Source organism: Perca flavescens, chromosome 4, assembly GCF_004354835.1.
Source record: "Perca flavescens isolate YP-PL-M2 chromosome 4, PFLA_1.0, whole genome shotgun sequence".
In the NCBI taxonomy this organism is placed as follows: domain Eukaryota; kingdom Metazoa; phylum Chordata; class Actinopteri; order Perciformes; family Percidae; genus Perca; species Perca flavescens.
Genome location: NC_041334.1, coordinates 13,742,829 through 13,765,968, shown reverse-complemented (window position 1 = coordinate 13,765,968; position 23,140 = coordinate 13,742,829). Strand labels below are relative to the sequence as shown.

General features: G+C 42.1%; 1 protein-coding gene across 3 annotated transcripts in view; it reads right to left on the bottom strand.

Annotated features, from left to right (window-relative positions):
- arhgef10la (Rho guanine nucleotide exchange factor (GEF) 10-like a) overlaps positions 1–23,140 on the bottom strand; it is a 129,985-nt gene that overhangs the window by 57,505 nt on the left and 49,340 nt on the right. For all 3 annotated transcript variants that reach the window (XM_028576213.1, XM_028576215.1, XM_028576214.1), the window contains 3 exons: positions 22,875–22,990; positions 21,380–21,507; positions 6,925–7,025 (listed from right to left, as the gene is read on the bottom strand). In XM_028576213.1, coding sequence (XP_028432014.1) covers positions 6,925–7,025; positions 21,380–21,507; positions 22,875–22,990 — 345 coding nt within the window. The remainder of the gene's footprint in view (positions 1–6,924; positions 7,026–21,379; positions 21,508–22,874; positions 22,991–23,140) is intronic.

The following is a 23,140-nucleotide window of genomic DNA, read 5'->3' as shown; positions in this document are numbered from 1 at the left end:
GAGTTATGGCCAAAAAAACATTTTGTGAGGTCAGGGTGACCTTGACCTTTGTCCTCCAAAATCGAAACAGTTCATCCTTGAGTCCAAATGGAAGTCGGTCCTGAGATATCGCATTTACGAGAATGGAGGACATACAACTCGAAAACATAATGCCTTTCGGCCACGGCTATCGCCGGCACGAAGGCATAGAAACGAAAAAAAAAACATATTTGTGTTTTGGAGGAAAACAAACCCACAAGCCCCATTACAAATTGGTGTGAGGTGATGTGATCTGTAGTATTTTTGTCAGATGTTACTTCCTCGGTCCAAAATGTGTGAAAACAAAAAGTGCTAGATTGCTATACACACACATGTTCACTTTTTAGGTTTTGAAAAAACTAAAGACAGTTCCACTTTGCTGCACTGTATTTATCTACAATGTTAACTAAAGGCAATCAATATGAATGATGAGATTCCAGAAGCTTAAGGCTAAGGTCAGTTCTATCTACTGTGTACACAGTCCCAGTTACTGTACAATAACTATGTATAACAACATCATTTGTGCAGGTGTAGGGTTGGAATACTAAGTAGGGAGATTTAGTTTCTCAGTTTCTTCATTCCAATCATGCTTTTGTTTCAAGTCTTTTGCTGATGAAGATTAATTTGCGGAGCATGGCGCTCTATCAACCCCAGTGACACAAAGGGCAAAGATATAGACTAATTAAATACACCAGTGCAATGGATATTTCCCATGGATCAATGGGAGTGTGGGATCTTTTAATTAAATCCGTGATAATGTTTACTCATCATAAACATTTCCCATGTTTGAGTACAGCGAGAAAGGGAGATGATCTTTGCTGTTTGACAGATTAATTTTAGGGCTAAGGAAAAGTCCCTCCGGCACCAACCATACAGAGTGAATATGCCTTTTGTTGCGTGAGAGTTCTGTTAAATGTTTACATTAAAAGTGCTATCAAATTATCAATCTTTCCAGCTTCCTTATTGAGTAGACATACTTTAACAAAAAGCTAACAGTTACACATAAGGTATACCTAATTTAATTTAAACAGATGCAGCAGCCAAGCAATCTGAATCCTTAGCTAATAAAAAAAGGAAAGCCCTCGCAGTCTCTCCTAAAGCCCATGCAGCAAGGTGGATTTTGCATTCTCCCATCCCCCACCCCCCCCCCCCTCCTCCCTTGCTCGTCTCCTGTGCGGTATACATCAGCATGGCACAGGTTATCACACAGTGGATTAAGAAGGCGTGTCAGAGTGTGTGCAAGAACCTCCAAGCTACACTCCACTCATCTATTGATCCGCGTGCAAGGGAAAAAGCGCGAGACTGCCACACTTAGCAGTGTAACCACAGGCAACAGCCCCCTGCCTGCCCTCTGTTCCCTGCAGTGGGACTGATTGCTTGTCTCTATCATCCTTTCACCCCCCCGTAACCCTCCTCCCCAACCAGCCCCTCCTCCCCCTCTACACACAAACACTTACGCCCACACAACCTGAACAGCTTCCTCTCTTTGCCCACATTCATTCCTCTAATTCCGTCTCCAACGTCTCGGCGGCAATCTCTCATGATTTGACGGCCTCTTGTTCTTCTTGTGAGGGCCATCAAAGTCTGCAGCCTTAACCCTGTCTGAAAGGGCTGGGACTGCATGGTAGGAAGCAATTAATTCTGCAGTGAGAAAGCCCATTAATTAGGAAATGCTTCTGGCTAGTTCAAAAAGACCCTTCAGAAACAGTAGGGCCACTCGGAGAAGCATTGAAATGCGGAGGCACACCGGGTTATTAATGGACCCCGGGGCTTTTGGCGATGCACCACTGCGGGGTAATTCTCCATTTCAAGGCCTCATAACTACACCACATGCAATCACAAAGTGACGAATGCTGTTTACTGGGAATGTCTCTCATCAGGCTTGGCTGTAATATTACATCACGTAAAGCCTGACCACCAGAGCAGCTTCTACATCGTGCAAAAGTACGACAATCTCCAGTTTGTCTTTTTCTTTTTTTTTTTTTTTTTTTTTAACACTACCATCCACGGGCTGCAAACTTTTATGGAAATGTTCGAGGTGCAAAGGGCTTCGGAGAAAACCTCATAGCATTAACAAGGAACTGTTAATGGTCGATACACTGATAGGACTTTAATACAGCAGGCAGGAAAGTCACTTAAAGTCACTGATATTCACACACGTGTCACAGGGAAGGCTATTAAGTACAGCAGTGGGATATCGCTGTGTTTCCTCTAAATGGAGGTAACAGGATAAACACTGGTGTGAAGATGGGTCTGGGAAAATGAGCTTTGTGATGTCTGATCACTCACTAAATCATGCATGAGAACATTAGCTATTTGTGGTGGCCAACATTCAGGGACATTTCCGAAGCGCGGCACCCATTTCAAACTAAACAAGACCACGGTTCGGTGCGTTTGAAATGCCGATTCAACTGTAGGTCTCCCTTGAGCACAGGGCAGGCCTGCCTCTGCCTGCAATGACGAGGAAGCCTCGGTGACAGCACACCATCCGTGAAATTAAATCAACAACTCACTTATTGTAATTACATTTGGTTAAATGGGAAGGCAAAGTGTGGGTGTAATGTAATTAACATGTAATTGTCATCCTGACCAGGTTGGTGCTGATCTCTTTCCCCAAGGGATTCAATGAAATCCTTCACCCCCCTCTACCATTTGTTTTTAAAAGAACGACTCGATGAGTGCCACAGTGTGTCACAGTGCTGCTGCGTTTGTGTCCTCATGATCACATATCCTATATGATGTGATGTAAATGCTGACGGTAATTACATATACTTCTTATTACCTTTTTACAATCACAAATTGAGTTAATCACATATTTTGATGAGTTAATATCACTGTAGCTTTTTAAGCTTTTTATTTATTTTAGAAATATTTTAAAGTAAAAACTAGAATTACCACCTCGCGGTTGTATGCCTCTGCCAACGAGTCAAGTTACAGTTTACGTCCAGGTCTAGTGTCCAGACTTACATATCCCATGTATGGAAGACTTCAAAGAGATTTGATAAAAGGTGTCAAAGTGTATTTTCTTGGCAAAACATTGATGCTTCACACACACATCTTCAACCCGGCAGCGTAGAAGAGCTATACATCACCCCAGTTTAAAGATTAGGTTCACCAATTCAGTACCCGACCAAATGTCTCCCCTTCTGTTGCTGAGTTATGGCATGGAATAATGGCCAAAAAAGCGGTTATGCCGAACATTATGATGTCACAGGGAAGTCGACCTTTGACCTTTTAAATATGAAATGTACTCCCTTCACCATTTTATCCTATTGGTCATTTGTGTGAAATGTTTTATTTAGCGTAGGAATTCTTAATTATGGCCAACAACAAGTTTTGTGACCAAAATATGATCAGTTCTTCCCTTGGGTCACAGTGGAGGTTTGTGCCAAATTTAGTAATTAAATTAAAGAATTAAAGTAATTAAATTAAAGAATTAAAGTAATTCACATTCAATGTTCACAAGAATGGGACGGACAGACAGGCGTGTGGACAACAACACGGATCGCGGAGGCTTCGACAAAATGAAATGACTAATCTTAACATTAAATATTGTAGAACTAGATACTGACGGAGCAGAGCTTACAATATTTAAACAAATTAAAGTATGTAATTTTAAATGTGTAGGCAAGTATAAACACTGACACAGTGGCCTTCACAAGAAGAACAAGAGGCCGTCAAATTGTGAGAGATTGCTGGCGAGATGTTGGAGGCAGAAGCAGAGGAAGTAATGTGGGCTAAGAGAGGGAGTGAAGCCACATGCACGTCTGACCAACTGCATTCAGTTGCAAACCTTCGAAAATATCTTCAACTGACAGGGTTTTTATGTACACAAAACAACTTTTCTAAGCATTGATGTGACATAATTTCTCTTAGTGTCCTAAAACATATCAAATATACAACAACTATAATAACCTTGTATGACATGTATATAAATTCATACAAGCCATGTGAAAGACATTTAAATATGAAAGGGCCTTGGATGAACACTTGGGAGATAAAAAAAAGTGTGTATATATATATATATATATATATATATATATATATATATATTGAAATCTTTGCTATTTAAAGTTGTTTCTATTGCTTCTTAGCAAAAGAGAAGAAAACAAAAACAAGAATTTGTATAGCATTGAAGGCTGTTTCATGAACCATTCATACATATAGCTACATAAAGTAATGCACTGTAATTCGTATGTATTATATATATACACACATTGAAAGCAGCTGTGTAAGAGTGTGAAGATCCGCGTAGGGAGGAGGGTGGTGGGTGGATGGGTCCTAAAACACAGGGCTTTTAAGGGTGGGAGTGAAATTCATGTTGCTGAAGAAGTTGAGGAGAAAACACAAGACTTTCACCCAGGAAACGAGTGTTTGTGTCCCTGGAGTCCTACTTAAGGGGGCCTGTGTTTTAACCCAAACCACACTCGATTTTTTTTCCAATCTTACCTGTAACAGCTGCTGAAATTACCGTAACCTCATGTGCCCTTTAAATTTAACTGTCATGTGACCGGCCGGTTGTTGCCGTAGTATCGTAGGATATCATATGACTTATTGAAAGTCATGAGAATGCGTTGAGCACAGCAACTGTAAAGGAGTAAAGGAAACATAGAACCTTACGTTTAACTACATGCTGTCTAGTAAATCAATATCTTCTGGTTAAAAGAAATTAGTTGAAAATAAGTCTTTCTTTGTCTTGAGCTTGATAGATAGAAATCATGTCGTGACTCCACTTACTTTTACTCCCAAAACTCTGTTTTTCTCTAATTCTTATTTTAGTTCTTGTCCTTGCTTTGCCATATTATTCCTTGCACCTCAAAGCTTGTTCTCCTTACACTTAGCACTTCGACATGTTGGTACTGAAGCTTATTCCACTGCTGTTCTCATGGTAACTCGCCCTGGATAGCAGTGTTGGCTGGAGGCCTTAAACCTTAGATGTGTCATTTTTCCCTGATCTGTCGAGCGGTAAAACTTAAACTTTTTTTTTTAAGTCGAAGAAAGGCAAACATTTCACGTTTATCTTATAACACAGGAGTATAATGACTGTGGCATGCACTCAAGGCTACAAGGTAATAGGATAGCAAATCAGACAAAGACAAATTGGAACTGACAGTTAGTCAGTGCCATATGAAGTCAATCAATAGGATAGTGAAAACAATGTGCAATATTAACATTTTGATAGCATCATATCCCTTGCCTTCAGGGTCTTTAGGGTGTATTTTCCATGTGTAAGATCAATAAATGTTTATTTCGAGCTTTTCTTTTAGAGTCAATGTCTAATACATTCAGTTTATTTCATTAGTTTGAGCAAAAGGAGTTATAATGACTTGCATTACATATTGATGTTCTCTGTAAACATTGTTGCAGCATTGGGGCTCCTCGTCCGTATGACAGCTAGGGATAACATGCATGATTTGGCTTTTGAATATCACGCATGTCCACACGGCAGCCATAGGGGAGGAGAGCTGCACGCTAGAATGGCACGCTCCTTATCAGTATACCTGCTGTGTTGCTGATAAAAGGCGTGAGCAACAAGGAAAAGGCTGGGGATGCTGCGCTTCGCTGCAGCCACGGCATCCTTTATGCTCCGCCTGATGTTTCTGATGCCACTCTGACACAAACCATATACAACCAGCTCCACTCGAGAGTCTACGGATGTAGTGTGTGCTTCATGCACCTCTATACACCCACTGTGGAAGGCAGGCCAGCAGAACAGGGGAAGTATCCGGTGTTGTGTGTTCTTTTTTTTTTATTGTAACGTGCAAGGATGGAGAATCTCAAGATGCAGGGGTGGCAAAGACTCAGGTAAGTTTTTACAAAGCACAAAACACTTCAGGCTAGCTGTTGACCATTGTCCAACCCAAGGGTCATTGATCCTCTCAGGGATCCACTCCACTCAACGAAGCCGGATGTTTAATCAAGTGTACTTTAATCTACTTCCAATAATTTCCGCTAAAACCTTGACTGTTTCTGTGCCGACACTCACAGCAATAGCCTCTGGGATCCAAGAGGCCACAACAATACAATTGGAGCTACACTCAAGTGCAGTGTTGAGAGACATATCGCATGCACAACAAGCCCAGAATAAAGTGTGTGTGACAAGGAGGAGCGCTCAAGGCGACGCAGAGAGTATAACAGATAGGGAAAAAGAGGACTGTGGCAGTGAGTGGGTTGAATATGCGTGCCATCATGGCCAAATAAGCAGATTAATGTCCTCGGTAGTTCTGTCTCTGTATTTGCCACTGGATGACAGCACGCATTGATGAACCCCAGAGAGGGAGACCTCCGGCGTGGTCAGACTGCATAGTAGGCTTAGGTCTGGGCAGAGCAAGGCAAGTGTTAGGAAGGATGGAAAAAAAGGAACTGTGCTGCTCCCTGCTGGGCAGGGTCTGGCCATTTCTTTTCTTCATAAATGTTGACCACTTTCTGAATCCCAACAATCAATTATATATTGAAAATTTGAAAGAGGGAAACATAGCCTTACAAATTACAGAATTTAATAGTAATACTTTTTCAAGACCTAGCATGTAACCCAAAGTCCTCATATGGCACCGCAATCTTTCTTGAATGATGAGTAATGTTTGTTTTCACAACAGATGGATGGCATTAACGTCATTTAAGACCCAGTTTAATGATCCAGTTGAGAGTCTCGGTTTTTCTCTGATTATGTAAGTCAAAACACCAGTTTCGCACTTAGCCAACAGAGAGTGAAGCAAACACTGATGATGCTTCTTAGCCTCTGACTTAAAATGTTATTACATTTCATTGCATTACATCACCCTGTTTAAATAGAAATGGCATAGTAATCCTTTCTCTGTGTGTGTGTGTGTGTGTGTGTGTGTGTGTGTGTGTGTCTGTGTGTGTATGTGTGTGAGTGTGTGTGAGCATGTCAGCGTGCATGCTTACGTTGTGCGATCTTGGCCAGGTGCAAACGGTTGACCCAGGAGATCTTACTAAGGGGGTTGGGTGTGTTGAGAACCACCATGAAACTAACCGGACGCCCGGACCTGGAAGAGAACAGACAAGCACACACAAACAAACAGATGTATTGATATTTGTCTGAAAGTCTCTTCACCGAACACCACAGACTATAAACATTATTGCTGGTTTAGTCTCATTCGATCAGGTCAGACAATCTCTGACAGTTGTTGAGGCGTAGGAGTGATCCTGGTATTTGCTAGGATTTGACACCAATATAGAGATATAGATGGGCTGTAAATGCATTGCATTGTGAAACCCTATATTGCGTTATGACAGTAAAGCTAAACTCTGGACAGAAAATGCCACAAAAGAAGTGTTTGCAGGTGCTTTTTTTTGCAACCTGGTCTCTAAGAAATTACTTTTATATTATTTATCTGAATTCAGAAGACTGCCCTAACTAGGGGGGGGGAGGGGGAATCGATACAGCATAGTATCAGGATATTTTTCATGGCAATACTGTATCGATACACAGATGCCAAGTATCGACCTTTATGATATGGCTATGTGTTGGTCAGTCGGTCTGCTTGACAATCCCATTTTGCAGCAATAAAATGGAAGTGAGATGAACAGACAGAGAAATGTATCTTTTTAGATAAAACAGATGTTGACAAGATTTTCCTTTGGGGACATCATTTGAAACTGGGAAAAATTTGAACATAATAAAAACATGACACAAGTATCGTGATGATATTGTATCGTGATGCCTCTGGTGATTCCCACCCCTAGCCCTAACTTAAAGGCCCCATGACATGGTGCTCTTTGGATGCTTTTATATAGACCTTAGTGGTCCCCTAATACTGTAGCTGAAGTCTCTTTCCCGAAATTCAGCTTTGGTGCAGAACTACAGCCACTACAGCCAGTCCCACAATGAGCTTTCCTTAGGATGTGCCATTTCTGTGTCTGAAGCTATTGAGGAGGAGAGTGGGAGGGGCAAGGTGCAGGGTGGGGGTGTGCCCTTGACCAACTGCCACTTTTCTCGTTTGAAAGCCAAGATGTCTCTCTCTCATGGGTTGGCCAAATTCTCTGGGCGGGCAAAGCAGAGAAAGGGGAGGTAACCTTGCTCCTTATGACCTCATAACAAGCAGATTCCAAAACGGCCCATCTGAGTTTTCATTTTCTCAAAGGCAGAGCAGGATACCCAGGGCTCGATTTACACCTATCACCATTTCTAGCCACTGGGGGACCATAGACAGGCTGGGGGAACTCATATTAATGTTAAAAAACCTCATAAAGTGAAATTTTCATGCCATGGGACCTTTAAGTGCTACATGCATTGGATTCCCTTTCCATGCCACCACAAGCCAATACCAAAAACCAATGCCACGCATTCCCAGAGACCCTGGGAATGCTGGAAAAGGAGAAAAAAATGAATATTTGTATGGTAAGAAAGAAAACAGAAAAAGAATATAGCCGGATTCTCAAAACACTTGTTACAGGTATCTTTCACTCACATTCATACACAGTGAGATCAGACTGCATGGCCTGGGATCGAACCGCCATCCTTCTGATTGTTAGGAAAACGCTCTACCTCCTGAGCTACAGCAGGCTTGGGAAGCAGCAAGCAGCATTGAGAGGATACCACACACCTGTTTCATCTCTACAATAGATGCAGCAAGTACCTCGTTTTCGCCCCCTTTATCAGATTTTAACGAAACTTGGTACGTACGTTCAAGTCGGGGTGTTAAATGTCTCCATCACCAATTTTAGACAGGACTGCTACAGCAGAACTTGAGTTATAAGCAATTCCCTGCTAGCCCCGCCCTTTAGGAAGTTCTTTGATTGATTATGGCCATGTTTTATGATGAATCTTGCTCATTTATAGTAGAAATGTGTATCTCAGTACAGCAAGGCCATATACCAATGTTGGTCTTGATAGAATCAAAATTGACAAAATTCTATTCATTTAACTGTTTTTCACATTATTCAAATTAGCTAACTACCATCATGGCAGACGTCTATGGTCCAAGAGGCTTTTTTATAGAGCACATTGAGCTGGACTTGTGTAAGGAATTTCATGTCAATCGGACTCACCGTGTGAGGGGCGTGGCCTTTAAAACTTTTGGCGTACGTTATAGTGCCACCATCAGAATTGCATCATATTCTTTGGGGAGCGTGAGCACATGCAGAGCATTTTAATGTCTCTAGCTCGTTCCAGCCCCCAGTAACTTGAGAAAATGCATAAGTTTTGTGTTCCTAGCTCATACAAGCTCACGGGAATTTGGGCCGCGGCAGAAGACAACAAATAATACTAAACCGGGAGAAAAACAATATTTGTTCGGGGTTTGAACCCTAAAAATCTAGCTTCCCAGGGAAATAGTACATTTCAATCCCAGTAAATAAGCACTTGGACACTACATTTAACCCTACAGCTGACAAACTGACACTCAATACTATAATGACACTGAAAGAATTAGCTCGACAGTAGCCATGGAGGATCACACAACTTTTCCAACACCTCTTACTTTATTCTGAACCTAAGGTTGAACTTACTAGGTGGTTTAACATCACACATTTTGTGTGTACACAAAGTCTAGGATTCTTATAAAATGGACCAACAAGGAAAATATTTTTTTCTTTCTTTAAACTAACCAGCCGCTTGCCTGCTTGTAGTTCTACAGAGGTTCAGTCCAGTAAGCTAAGGCTTTATGATTTCAGCCTGTATGACTAGTCACAGTAAATCGTTTCTAGGTGGGTTCTGAAGCTCAAAATGCCACTCATATGTGGTCTATGCTGGGATAAGGCCCGACCAGTACAGGCTGTGTGTGATCACTGAGGGCTTTTTGGTGCCAATTCAGACACAGAAGGAGACCAGATCTTAGAGGTTTGTGAAGGGCTGGGTACAGAATTCAATCATTAAGGCACCGACCAAACTGCCTCTATGGGTAACCAACAGAGGAGAAATGTACTATGCTGCAGGAGTGGTTCTATAAAAATAAAATCCTTAAACTGGGTCAGCGATGGTATTTTTTTTAAGTATTTGTCTATCTTTGTTTAAGTGAGCTCACAAATATAAATAATTATCAATCATGTTTATATGGCAATAAAGTATTAAATCTCAAATCTTTCAAAAGGTACCTATCAAAAGCTTGCGGGGGTGGGGGGGGGAGCATTTGATGTTCAAAACATAAATGTTTGCTGAAACATTCCTTTAACTTCCAAATGCACAATATTCTGGTAAACCAAAAACAGACTTACTGTTCATGAGTTGATAAAGGTGCTCGAAAGTTTAATAAATAAAAACCAAAGGTAAAGAGACGGATGTTTTGTCTTAGGCATTATACTTACTAATATATGCCTATATTTCCACCCTGAGCGCATAATTTAAAGTTTACCAGGGTTGAAAAATGTCCCGTCTTCCTCTTCAATGTAAATCATGTGAACATAGCTTGCTTAAGGACTTGTAACATGTCAAATCACACATTTTTATATTGGAATTTGCATTTTTGCCTTTGTCCCTGTATGGTAATTTAGGTGATTTTGAAAAGTGGTAAATATGTTGTCAATGTCCACATTTTCTCACAGGTTTGAGTAAGTGTATATTTCTTTGTGGTTTGCATGCCGAATTAGAGAAGGAACTTATTGTTTGCCAAAGTCACATCCAAAGAAATACACTACCGGTCAAATGTTTGGGGTCACTTAGAAATTTCCATTCCACTCCATTATAGACAGAATACCAGCTGAGATCAGTTGCATTGTTTTTTTTAACCAGGGCAGCAGTTTTCAGATTGCATCATGTGCTTACATAATTGCAAAAGGGTTCTCCAATGTTTTCTCAGTTAGCCTTTTAAAATGATACCAGATTAGTAAACAGAATGTGCCTTTGGAACATTGGATGAATGGTTGCTGATAATGGACAATGTAGATATTGCATTAAAGATCAGCCACTTCTTTCTACAACAGTTGAGAACCCTTTTGCAATTATGTAAGCACATAATGTAATCTGAAAACTGTTGCCCTGATTAAAAAAACAATGCAACTGATCTCAGCGGGTATTCTGCCTGTAATGGAGTGGAATGGAAATTTCTAAGTGACCCCAAACATTGTACATGTACATCAAAACATTGACTTTAATTTGTTTCTGTCACACAAACACTTTTGCAGACAGCAATGCAAAAATAAGTAAATACAATTGCATTTAAGGGAGTACAACCTGAAAGAAATTGGTGCCAGTAGTGACTGTATTAAAGAGTGTAAAATAAAATTAATTCTTATCTGCTTTTATTGAAATCAGAAAAAGTCGAGTATCCTAAATTGCCCAGAATATATATATATGGAGGAATTATTTAGAATTTATTTGAACGGCTTCAATTTGACGTGATACGTTTTGAACTGATTATTATCCAGATATTACTTCTATCAATTGATTTCTTTTATCAAATTTGTATATTACTGTAAGCCACACAAGTGGAGACAAGGGACTTTAGTTCCACTGGCTGTTCACTCGAGGACTTTAGACTCCTTTAGTGTTGCCAAAAGTTACTTTCACTTAGTCTACCACAAACTATCAAGTGTTGTGTCTCCTTTCATCACCTCCGGTCTCTCCTTATGGGTTGAAAGAGCTCCAAATTGTAAGTAGCTAGTACTGCGCTACAAAGCACAGGGCAACGTGAAGTAAACAAATAAATGTCAAAGTGTTTTTACAGCCTGATCCTTCATGGCTGCTCAGACTTAAGCACTCAGGTGTCTGAGACTGATTTTGTTCATGTCTAGTGCTGGAACCCCTGTGATGTAGCATGATGTGAGCTAAACAAGTATTTAATCTATACAAAAGACAGACAGCAAAGATGATTATTCCTTTCATATACCTCAGTGTATATACCATATGTGTCAGAATCAGATTCTAAGCTGTTTCTCATCCAGTTTTGTGACCACAAAAACGGCAACTGTGATGTTGTCCCCTGGCTGACACTTTCACCGGGTAAGTCTATTTTTTCATCTGATCATTCAAGCTGCTGTGTTATTATTTGAGGCATGGAAGAACAGGGGAAGCTATCCATAGAAAGAGCTCAATCCTTAACCCCAGTGACAAACCAGCTCTTACCACATCTTTCTATTTCACATATTGTCACTCCATCTGGAAAACACAGGAGATTCCAACAATGGAAATGTCCAAAGGATAACCACAGGTAGGAAGTTTCACCAGCTAATAAATAACACACCTAAAGTCAATACTGAAATGGTCCCCGTAAAGTCTCTCGCAGTTTTCAAGTGGGTTTCTCTCTGTGGGCTCAACTGAGAGCCATGACCTAAAACCAACAAATGATGATGGACTTTATACATGCAGAAGTCTCGCATTGCCAGACCTTACTCCACCTCGCTGCGGAGTAAGGTCTGGCTACACCACACATACATTCCAAGATAGAAGAAAAAAAACGGTCTGGGTTGTAGGGAATCGACCGATACTGTTTTTTCAAGGCCGATACTGAGACACAAAAACATAGGTTGAAAAAAAACAGTAGTTACCTTTTAAGTCAAAATTACAATTTTGGAATGTTACATACTCCAACACCAAACTTTGTTTAAATGCTTTAAGCAATTATTTAATGAATTAGAAACTTTCAACATAATACACAGATAGTCAAATAGAGTTGTGGGCGGGACATTAAGTCAGACTCAGCGGTGAGTGAAACCGAAGCAGAGGGACAGATACAGAGCTGTAGCAGAGCCAAAGTAGCACACTTTTTAATGAATTAACTTAATCGGTTATCAGGCAAATAAAAGGCTGATACAGATAATCTGCAAACTGCCAAAAAACGGCCCAGATAATCAGCCTATCCCTACTGGGTTGTTTTGCATTTCTTTAAACCAATCACAATCGTCTCTACATGCTTGGTGGAGAAGCATACAAACTCATCTCCCAGCTGTACATTCCCACCTAAACATTTAGCTTCCTTAAAGCGATTATTTAGTCAAATTTAGTTCAGCTTGTTAGACCACTAGCCATGTCGGTGTTTTAAATGTTCACTCTCTCTCGTGTGGCCGGGTTGGATCAGCGGGTAAAGCAGGCACACATATACTGAGAGGTTTATGCCTCGACGCAGAGGTCCAGGGTTCGAATCTGACCTGTGACAATTTCCTGCATGTCTTCCCCCTTTCTCTCCCCTTTCTCACCTAGCTGTCCTGTCAAAAATTAAAGGCGGAAAAGCCCAATAATCTTAAAAAAAAAAAGAAAAAAGTTCACTCTCTCTCTCTCTCTCTCTCCCTGTCAACTGAAATAAAATACAACTTCTTAATGCTGAGCAGGCTGAAGTGAGACTGGCAGCATCGGCCTTGAGTTAGCAATGACTCAGCCGGTGTCTGTCCATTGATAAGGGTACTCTGTTGTCTGGATTGATCAGGCTTTTTTTGGAACTACAAGTAAGATGTCTGGCCAAGGATGACATGTCTTTTTAAAGCACTAAGCAGCTTTCTAAAATAATGGACATGTCTCAGTCACCTGTACAGCTATTACGCAGTGATTCTGAGGCGAAAGAAAACGAGTGAGTCTGTGTGTGTGTGTGTGTGTGTGTGTGTGTGTGTGTGTGTGTAAGGGGCGGGGGGTCTGTGGTCTCAGGCACACATCAGGAAGACAGTTTCACATTTAGACATCATTAGAAGGTAATAGAGTGGAGAACTGAGCACAGCCTGAAATTCTGCTTCTGTCATACCTGCAGCGGCCCCGCTGTAAATTCATTTTCATTTCAGAGAGGAAGGAAGAAAAACGGTAGCGAGAGAGAGACACACACACATACAGAGAGAAAGACAGAGAGAAAGAGATTGCAGTCAGGAACAGAAAAAAGTAAGTAAGATCTTAAACTTCCTTGACATGTTGAAAGAGTGGCGCTTTCACAAAGAAGTGTAATTCATACCATTCGCTGCTTAAATATAGCGTAGGCAATTTGCCGAAGACAGAAGGGGAGACAGGGTGTGACGAGAATCCAACCACTCACTTGGTTGGATTCCTTCATGCCCACACGGCCTCAAACATGCTAAACTGAGCGCAGTCCTCGACCCCCCACCCCGCTGATTGACAGCCGCAGTGCAGGTGTGGTGCACTGCCAGAATAGAGAACTAGACTCGGGAATGCTGGCAGAGGGGAGATGAGGAGAGCCGAGAGGTAAGGAGCGTCAAAAAGGGAGGGGGGGGGGGGGAGGGAGGGAGGGAGGGAGCGAGGGAGCAAAGTGAGGAGCCGGCCCGGCTGATTTATGGGAGCAGGTCAGTGCCGAAGCACACACGTGACACTAATGCACAAGGACGGGACAGATGTAGGAGTGAGTGCTGAGTGGCAGCCTGTCATGCACCCATCCTTCAGTTCACCTCCACCCCTCCGGAGAAACAAAGAGTCAGAGAGAAAAGTGTGCTCTGCAAATAGTGAGATGAGTCAAAGGAGACGGTTCACTGTCCCCATGAGAGTTTGTTGATCTAATTCTGGACGGACATGACAATCAGCCACACACAAGATATTACCGGAGATGGACTCGACGTTGGTTTAGACTGGATGTGATGTGATTTATAGGGGTGACAGGCTTGTGTGCAAAATCATGGAGTGGATACAAACAGACACAGGATTCTCTGTAGGCGGTACAAAATTAGGCTAAAAAAAACATAACAGAAACATCTGGCGTTCCTGGTAAGATCTGAAATCAGTCAATCATTACATAAACACATGGACACACTCACTGTCACAGCTGATATCTGTACAGTCAGTACGCTGGCTGTGGTGTGTGTGTGCGTGTGTGAACACGTTTAGACAGCCATACCCAGAGTAGTTTTCTGTGAATACCCATGCTTCCCTCCCCTGTGAGTCACCAACAGCACTGTAACACATTTCCTGTGTATGACGCAAGATAATTACCATGTCTTCAATCTGGTTTGACCTTTTATACTCTTGTTTACAACTTAATACCTGGTTGTCACGTTTTGTTAACATACATGTCTCTAAACCACAGAATCATACCACATTCATTTTAAGTGCTTGGTGAAGTGTTTATTCTCAAGAGACATTGGTGACCCAGTGTTACTGTAGAAATGAAAAGTTAAAGGTGCTCTAAGTGATGCGACGCGTTTTTTAGGCTACATTTTTTGTCACATACAGCAAACATCTCCTCACTATCCGCTAGCTGCCTGTCCCCTGAACACACTAAAAAAAAAACGCGGTTTCTGTAGACAGCTCAGGCTCCACAAACGGCAACAAAAACAAACTGCGCCGACCTGCCCCACGAACCATAACAAACAGCGTTCTAGCCAATAACAGACAAGGAGACGAGACAAGAATACGCATTGTGGAAGTAGCCTACGTGCTAACGCTGCTGCAGTGATGGCTCAACCAGCTCCTTCTTGTCGGTTCACATCACTTAGAGCACCTTTAATGCAGCAACTCACATTCATCCAGTTCAACTTTGCCATTGAGTAGAGAGGAATTGATAGCAGAGAGAGCTCCCAAATATCTACTCAGGGTTATAGTCACCCCGTAGTGGATAAACAATATAAAGGTGCATTGCCTTTACATAAATCATTAGTTTAAAAAAAAAAAAAAAAAAAAGCCATCTATGAATCTAGGGCAAACAGTATGTGAAGATTAGGGCTGTGCTTGCTTTTTCGTGGTTGCAAATAGAACTTTTGGCTTCAGTTCCATTTTAGGGACAGTACGAGAGAGAGAGAGAGAGAGAGAGAGAGAGAGAGAGAGAGAGAGAGAGAGAGAGAGAGAGAGAGAGAGAGAGAGAGAGAGAGAGAGAGAGAGAGAGCGCTGCAAACTGGCATAAACGGCTGTTTCTACCCATGTGTTTCCCCCTGCTGATTTTTTGTGATTTTTCAATTCAGTTTCAATTTAATTTTATTCATAGGGTTAAATCATAACAGAAGTTCTCTCAGGACCCTGACCCTTTACAGATAGAGTAGGTCAAGGCCACACTCTATAATCTACAGAGACATAACAATTCCCCCCAGAGCAATTGCACTTAGTGCGGCGGCGGCAAGGAAAAACGTCGTTTTAACAGGCAGAAACCTCAAACAGAACCTGGGTGGGCAGCCACCTGCCTCAACTGGGGGTTGGGAGAGAGACCGAGATGTGCAGCAACTACAATAACACCCAACTACAATAAATATAGAAAATATACAATTATAGCAGTGGGTATAATGGAATGACATGATGAACACTGGCAATTATAGTTAACAGTAAAGATAATAGAACTATGACTAATAATAATTGTTTCATAGAATTATTGTGAATGCTGTGATTACTAAACTTAATTAAATAATGCTTTGTTTGTGATGACAGTTTTGTTTTGACAGCCAGCAACTATAGGCGTTGTCCAAGCACTGACTTCTGATGTGTTCTGCGACTTTCTCTCTCCCTCTCACCCGCCGGAACAGCATTGGTAGGAAGGCTCTGCATGATGGCGGATGGCGTTTTTTGAAGAAAATAATTTACATTTTAAAGGTCCCATATTATGCTAATTTTCAGGTTCATACTTGTTTACAGGTTTTAAAGTTAAAAAAAAACATTATTTTTCTCATACCGTATGTCTGAATAAATCTGTATTCACCCTCTGTCTGATACGCTCCGTTTTAGCGCCTGTCTCTTTAAAGCTACAGTGCGTAGTTTCTGTCTCCCCCATGAGGAATTCTAAGTAATGACACCAAAACTGTCGGCGGGTCTACATAATACAACCCTTACGTGATCGCGCACGCGCCCCCACCCCTCCTCCATGCAGTTGCTAGTAGCCAAGGAGGACACGGAGGATAAACAAAACATGATGGACTCTTTAGAAGAGGTAATTATCTTCAATTGAGCTTCCGCGCGGGAAAGTCACCGGACGCCACAATCTTCTGAACACAGCCATACTGAGAAATACAGAGAGAGTTGTGTGGAGTCATAGCTTTGTAGCAACTCATTGGCAATGGCTTGAATTACGTTTATTAATATCAAACAGTTATGCACTAAAGCTTTAAGTGCCCGGTCTACTCGGATTGGTCAGCATTCCCGGGTCTTCCGCAACTGCGCTCTCACCCCTCATTTCCACCAACTGCGCTACGGCCGCGGATCGGCTCCGCTGCGCGTCGGCTCCGTGCTCCGCCGTCCTTCAACACCCACCAGGTCCGGATTTTTTTTGCGGTAACGGCTGCGTCTATGACTGACAGCTGTAGTCACGAGGACCTACGAGATCTCGCAAATTCACGTAGAATAGAACCAGAAAACCAACAACAGTTTGTTTCCATCCAGAGGAGTAGAGGGCAAACAACTCTGTGCTGTGTTTTCAATGTGTAGTGCAGGGAAATATGATCCGCTGTGAGCACGGTGTATTTTATTTAGAAAATCAACCGGATGTTTTATTTTGTTTCTGTGCTCAACTTCCTGTCCCGCACAATCCGAATTGCGCTGAACGCAATGCAGCCGTTCTGCAGTCAGTGGAAATACACACACTGACTTTAATGGAAACCTAACGACTCCGCTGACGTTCCGCAGTTGGTGGAAATTAGGGGTAAGTCTCAGTACAGTCAGCGTCAGTACAGTGATTACAGCCGGGCAATGACTGTAACGGCACTGTAGGGGCACATTGTACCTAAATATAGTATAGTTGTGACATCACAACCGTATGGAAGACCTGACGGCTCGTTTAGAGGCCCAGTTTCTGAATACAGGCTGTGATCATTTCTCTGTGGATTGAGTGTTTTGGTACTTCCACAGTATTTATATAGCACCTTGACCTGCTTTATTATCAAAAAAACATGAAAATGTCACTTTTTACAATAGGGGACCTTTAAAATTAACAATTGCTATAATAAGACCACAAAGCCTAAGTTTTGAACAAATTGTTTTGGTAAGCCTATAAATAAAAAATGAATTCTGTCTGATATTTGGGTGTGCCAGCTGCACACCTCAGCTGCTTTTTTTCCCTCAGCTCCAGCCCCAATGCACCTGGTAACTGGCTAAAAGTAGAGGAATCTGTAGAGGAATGTGTATTCTTGGTTGCTTCCAGGTGTGAATATGTCTGCATGTGTGAATGTGAAGGAAAGAAAAAAAGAAAAAACAGCAAGCTTTGCCTGAAGAAATAATGCTAAAAACAGCGGACCAGAGGTCGGGGTGGGTTGCAGAGGTGCGGAGCTACTCACTTACCATTATACACTAAAGCACAAGAGTAACAAGGACACTGATTCGGAAAATGTTGCTGTGAGCACCTCAAATTAAATTCTATTCACCCCCATTGTATTAGGGTGGAAGCAAAAAAACAAAAAGGTTGATATCTTAAAATCTGGGCAAATAAAAGCAAAACTACCTGGAAGGCTAAATGCCACTAGAGGCCAGCAAGAATGTAATTATCTTTTAATGTAATTTGGGTAAACCAACCCTGTAAATGAGATCCTGCATCCACAGCGCTCGGGCTAAACAAGTTTGATCAAAATTGCAACATAGGCTAGTGCAATATCCAAACCGCAGGAGGCACAATATTTGTTAAAGGCAAAATGATGTGTCAAACCAAAATACAATTCCTAATTAAATATTATTACAGTATTAAGTGGTGCTGCAGAGATGACCCAGCCTACAAATCACGTTCTACAGACTGAAGACAACTGAATTTTTTTTTTTTTTTTTACAGATCCTCGCACAAAAAAGAACACACCATGATCATTTTTTATGTAAATGAGAATAAAGATGGAAAATTATCATTCCCTCCAATATTGTGAATAATATCACAACTGCAATATCAGTCAAAATGATCACAATTAGATATTTTTTCCAAATTGTTCAGCCCTACACAGCACACGTTTCTTCATACACATGGACCAATCGGAGAAAGTCCTCTAATGTCCAGACAATGAAATAAGGTTATACGGACTCTTCAGAGCATTGGGGGCATGCCTGTTTAGATAAGACTCTCAGCCCGATTAAACGAGAAATGGAGCCTAAATCAATCATACTATATGACTGAGAATGTAAGGTCTGTCAATCGCCTTGAAGGTACCCTGCATAGCCTCCCTGAAAGAGCCCATAAAAAAAAAAAATAAATAAAAAAAAAAACTGCAGGCTTACAATACTGTTCCTTCATGTATGCCATGCTATGAGGAATGGAAGATGAAGCAACAAACCCATTTGGTTAAACTATGAAATTTGAACTTTGTACCTATCGCTTGCCAGTATGGCCAATGTATCTATGCCTGTTGTTGCTCCAGCAGACGAAGTAAAAAGAGGATGTTAATGAACTGCTGTCACACGTAGGCTGGTGCCTTTGAGGCAGCAGTCAGGATTCTCTCCACGTACTCCGTCTGTTTGCAGTGTGGAGGCTGTGATGTGCTGCCTGACTGCAGAGAGTCGCTTGCGGCCAGACAGGAGGGGACCAACTCAGTACAGGGGGTCCCTGCTGCGGTCCCACTCTCTCACCAGCAGAGCAAAAGCTCAGCTCTGTGCGCTCGTGTGTGTGTGTTTCTGCCCCACTATGTGTGTGCTTCTTTGTCTAAGATGCATGCTGGCTTGTGTGCAAGTGCATTTGTCAGCATAAGCACGTGTGAATACATGTAACACACGCACACAGACTCTGGATTTACTGTTGTGCCCTGTAGATTGTTACTCAGATTGGTAATAAAATGGATAAGGATAATAAATGAAAAACCAACGTGTGTGTGTGTGTGTGTGTGTGTGTGTGTGTGTGTGAGAGAGAGAGAGAGAGAGAGAGAGAGAGAGAGAGAGAGAGAGAGAGAGAAAGAGCCAGTCTGCCTGCTGCTCTCCCCTGCAATCTGTAACTGCTGCACCCTGGGTAGTGTCAGAATGGTTTGGGCGCCCGCTGTGCCACCTGTCACCCCCAGCGCAGAGGCTCACTGTCACCTGACACCGAGGCCCAGCCTCAATTAGATTACTATCACACAACCAGGATTGGCTCTTCTTCCCAAAAGGATATTTCTCTCTTTCAGCTGACGACGTTAGCTTTTACCTCTCCACAAAAACTCTGTGGCCATCTCCAGGTACGATTTCAGCGCAGGTATTGCTCTCCCTTATTGAAGGTTTTAAATACAAATCTACAGCTTGGATATATGGAGGGGTGGGGAATCTCCTTGTCAGTGCAGTTGCTAATGACATTATCACAAGAACTCAGCAAATAGGGTACCCTTTGAAGGGGAATTCGGGGACTCTCTTGTAAGCGTGACATCTGGCTCCACCAAACATCTGAGTAAGCAGATTGGCCCTGCGGGCCTGGTGTGACAGCCAACGAGGAAGCTGGGAGATGTGGGAGAACTGATCTGCACAGCTCCGCTGCTCAAGCTGTCACTTTAGCTTGGCTTGGCACAGTTAGATTCTCACTGGCTCCGAAGCATTAGGCCCACTCTTCTGACTGCCGCTGCCCTGCCGGCACCAAGCCAAGTCTTTCATGAGGGAGGTCGATCATCACTCTCACTCTTTCTTTCTTCCTCTCCTCCTCCTGCTTAGTCTCTCTCAGCAGGGCTCTGGCTTCTCTGTCGCAATCTCTTTCTTTTTGCCCCCCCTCCCTCATGCCTCCTCCTTATCCTATCCCCACCAGAAGCCACGAAATGGGATCCATTATAATCTGCCATTATTTGCTATTCCCAGTTCCTGTGCAGTACTCTAAGCCACTCATATACTCTCTCCTTGCCATCTTTGTTCTTCTCTAAGTAGGCGTTCAGTATTTCGGTAGTCACTCCACCCACGAGGATCCACTTTGGCGTGTGAGGTTAACCACTTTAAGATCCCTAGTATGACAAGGTAACTTGCTCTTGGCTGCATATGGGCTCAGCTGAAGAAAAAAGTTTGGACTCACAAAGTAGAATATTACTAGTGGTCACTTTAGCATTGCAAGTAATCTACTTGGAATGCCATACATATGTATAGGCCTACAAACTAAACTGAATAAGTTATTAACTTCACTTACTAACCATACAACCAGGAGAAATGAATTATACCACTCTATTCTAAAGGTACTACTTTGTCAAGTGCTGAATCTCAGCACAGACACTGTGAACATAAAATGAAATGGCTCTAAGTTGAGCAATTGGGAAGAATCCTGCACTAATGTCCAAAGTTTGGTAAAGCCTGAAGCAAAAAAAAAAATCTCAATTAAATCCTGCAAAAGGAACAATTTGTGAAGGCTATTCATTATTCTATCAGAGTACTGAAGGACATGAATTATTTGAGTCAGGTAATTACCCACTCGCGACAGAATAAACTGTTCTCGCCTTTAATTTCCAGGTTGTCCTGTTAGCCCAGTAATCTAAGTGTATGCATGTAACCCCAATGTCCTGTTTTTTAGCCATCCCTCTCTTTACTCCTATATTCAGACAGACAGACAGACAGACAGATATCTTGTTGCCGTTTTGATCATTTATGTTTTCGTACCCAAACATGCACAGCACATTTTACTTTGAGCACATCTGTATGGAAGATACTACTCACTTGTCTGGCCTGCCGGGCACCTGCAGGCGTAAGCGACATTTGTTAGCACTCTGGATCTGTTCTTCTTTGATGCGAATAAGCCTCTGTAGAGCCAGACACCAGTCCTGTGCCACAGTGGTGTTCAGGTTCTTTGATGGGAAAAACACACACACACACACACACACACACACACACACACACACACACACACACACACAGTTAAAACTTGTTTCTCAGCTGTAGCATACAGTAGTAGGTCATCTACAGAGACACAAGCATACAGAGCACAGGGGTTTACTGTAAATGTACTGGGGCATACTGATATTCTTGAATGCAAACAACTACACATCCACTCACATTAAACTGCAGTGCATTATTTGAAGCCAGAGGGTTGTTTTTGGCTTTTTTATCCCCTCAAATGTAAAGTCGAAGTTACTTCCAACACCAGCATCCATTTTACAGTAAAACCTAGTCCCTCAGGTCAAACAGAATCAAATCAATTTTCTGAAGTCAATGAGCTGTGCAAAAGTATTCTGTCGGTTTGTTCGGTGGACAATATTAGAACTGGGTGGAAAGTGAAAATCAGTCATTTAGTGTCAGGCCAATATCACTCCTCCTGAGGACATTGTTCTCATTAAGTGCAGGGAGGCAAAGGTGCAACCATTAGCCTGAGAGGCTCTTTGGTGATTGCTGGAGTACACCTCCCTGGCTGCTTTATGTAGTGTATGTTAATGTGTTAGCGGCAGACTGGTGGGAAGTGTCCTGATTTGAACGCCACAAGAGGCTTCCTTTTGTAACATACTGAAGCAAATCTGACATTTCTATCTAGTATATCAGAGGGAACATCTCGTTCCCACCATTGTGGCACTGCTTGTGAGATAGATGGGGGGGTCCTGCTTTTTAGAAATTGACGATTCAAAAAGAATATGAGGCTGCTCTTTGATCACACTTTAAACATCTAGCAGACTTGATCTCTTTTAGTTTCCACTGAATCCGGCAATTCAAATTAGCTGTACACACTTCAGTTTTGTCTTTGCTTCCTCTGTGATTCTTCGGTGTGTTCTCTGGGCTTAGGGGCTATTGTAAAAATAAGCTGCAGTTCACAGAATACATTCCATATCTCTATATGTTATATATACATATATTATCATATATCAGTCAATATCTCAAGATAACCAGCTCATAAAGAATTGGCGATACTGAAAGCAGTTTTTGGAGGAGAGAACAGCACGGTTGATGGTCAGTCTGTGGGTGTGTTTTGGAACACCCATGAGGCCAATTTGGAACTAAGGCTTTAAAAGCAAACCCCGAGAGAACAGGGCTAGTCTGTGTAGTGGTGTGATAAATGTAACAAACCGGGGCCTCCGTGGGTTGGCCTGTAGAGTCAGTTGGACTGAGTGATGCCTGAGATCTTACCGTTCAGCTGACTTTGTTGCATTATATATGTTGCATGATACACAGTGTCCATGTGAGACAGTCCAGCCCCAGTAAAAGGGTAACATGCAGCGGCACGTACCTGGTACATCCCCTGCAGCGTGCCCACAAGGAGAGTGACCTCCTCCACGACAGACAAGTCATGTTGCAGTTCCTGCAGCTCCTGGTAGAGCCGTGGAGGCCCAAGGATCGCTTTACCTAAGACGTGAGCAACATACAAAGCCTTAGAGTTTGTGATATCGACAACATGTTGCATTTTCTTATGCAAAAGAGGAAGAAGTACACTTGGTGTCAAAAAAGCTCAAGATGTTGTCTTCAAATTGATTGTTTAGTTTGACTAACAGTCCA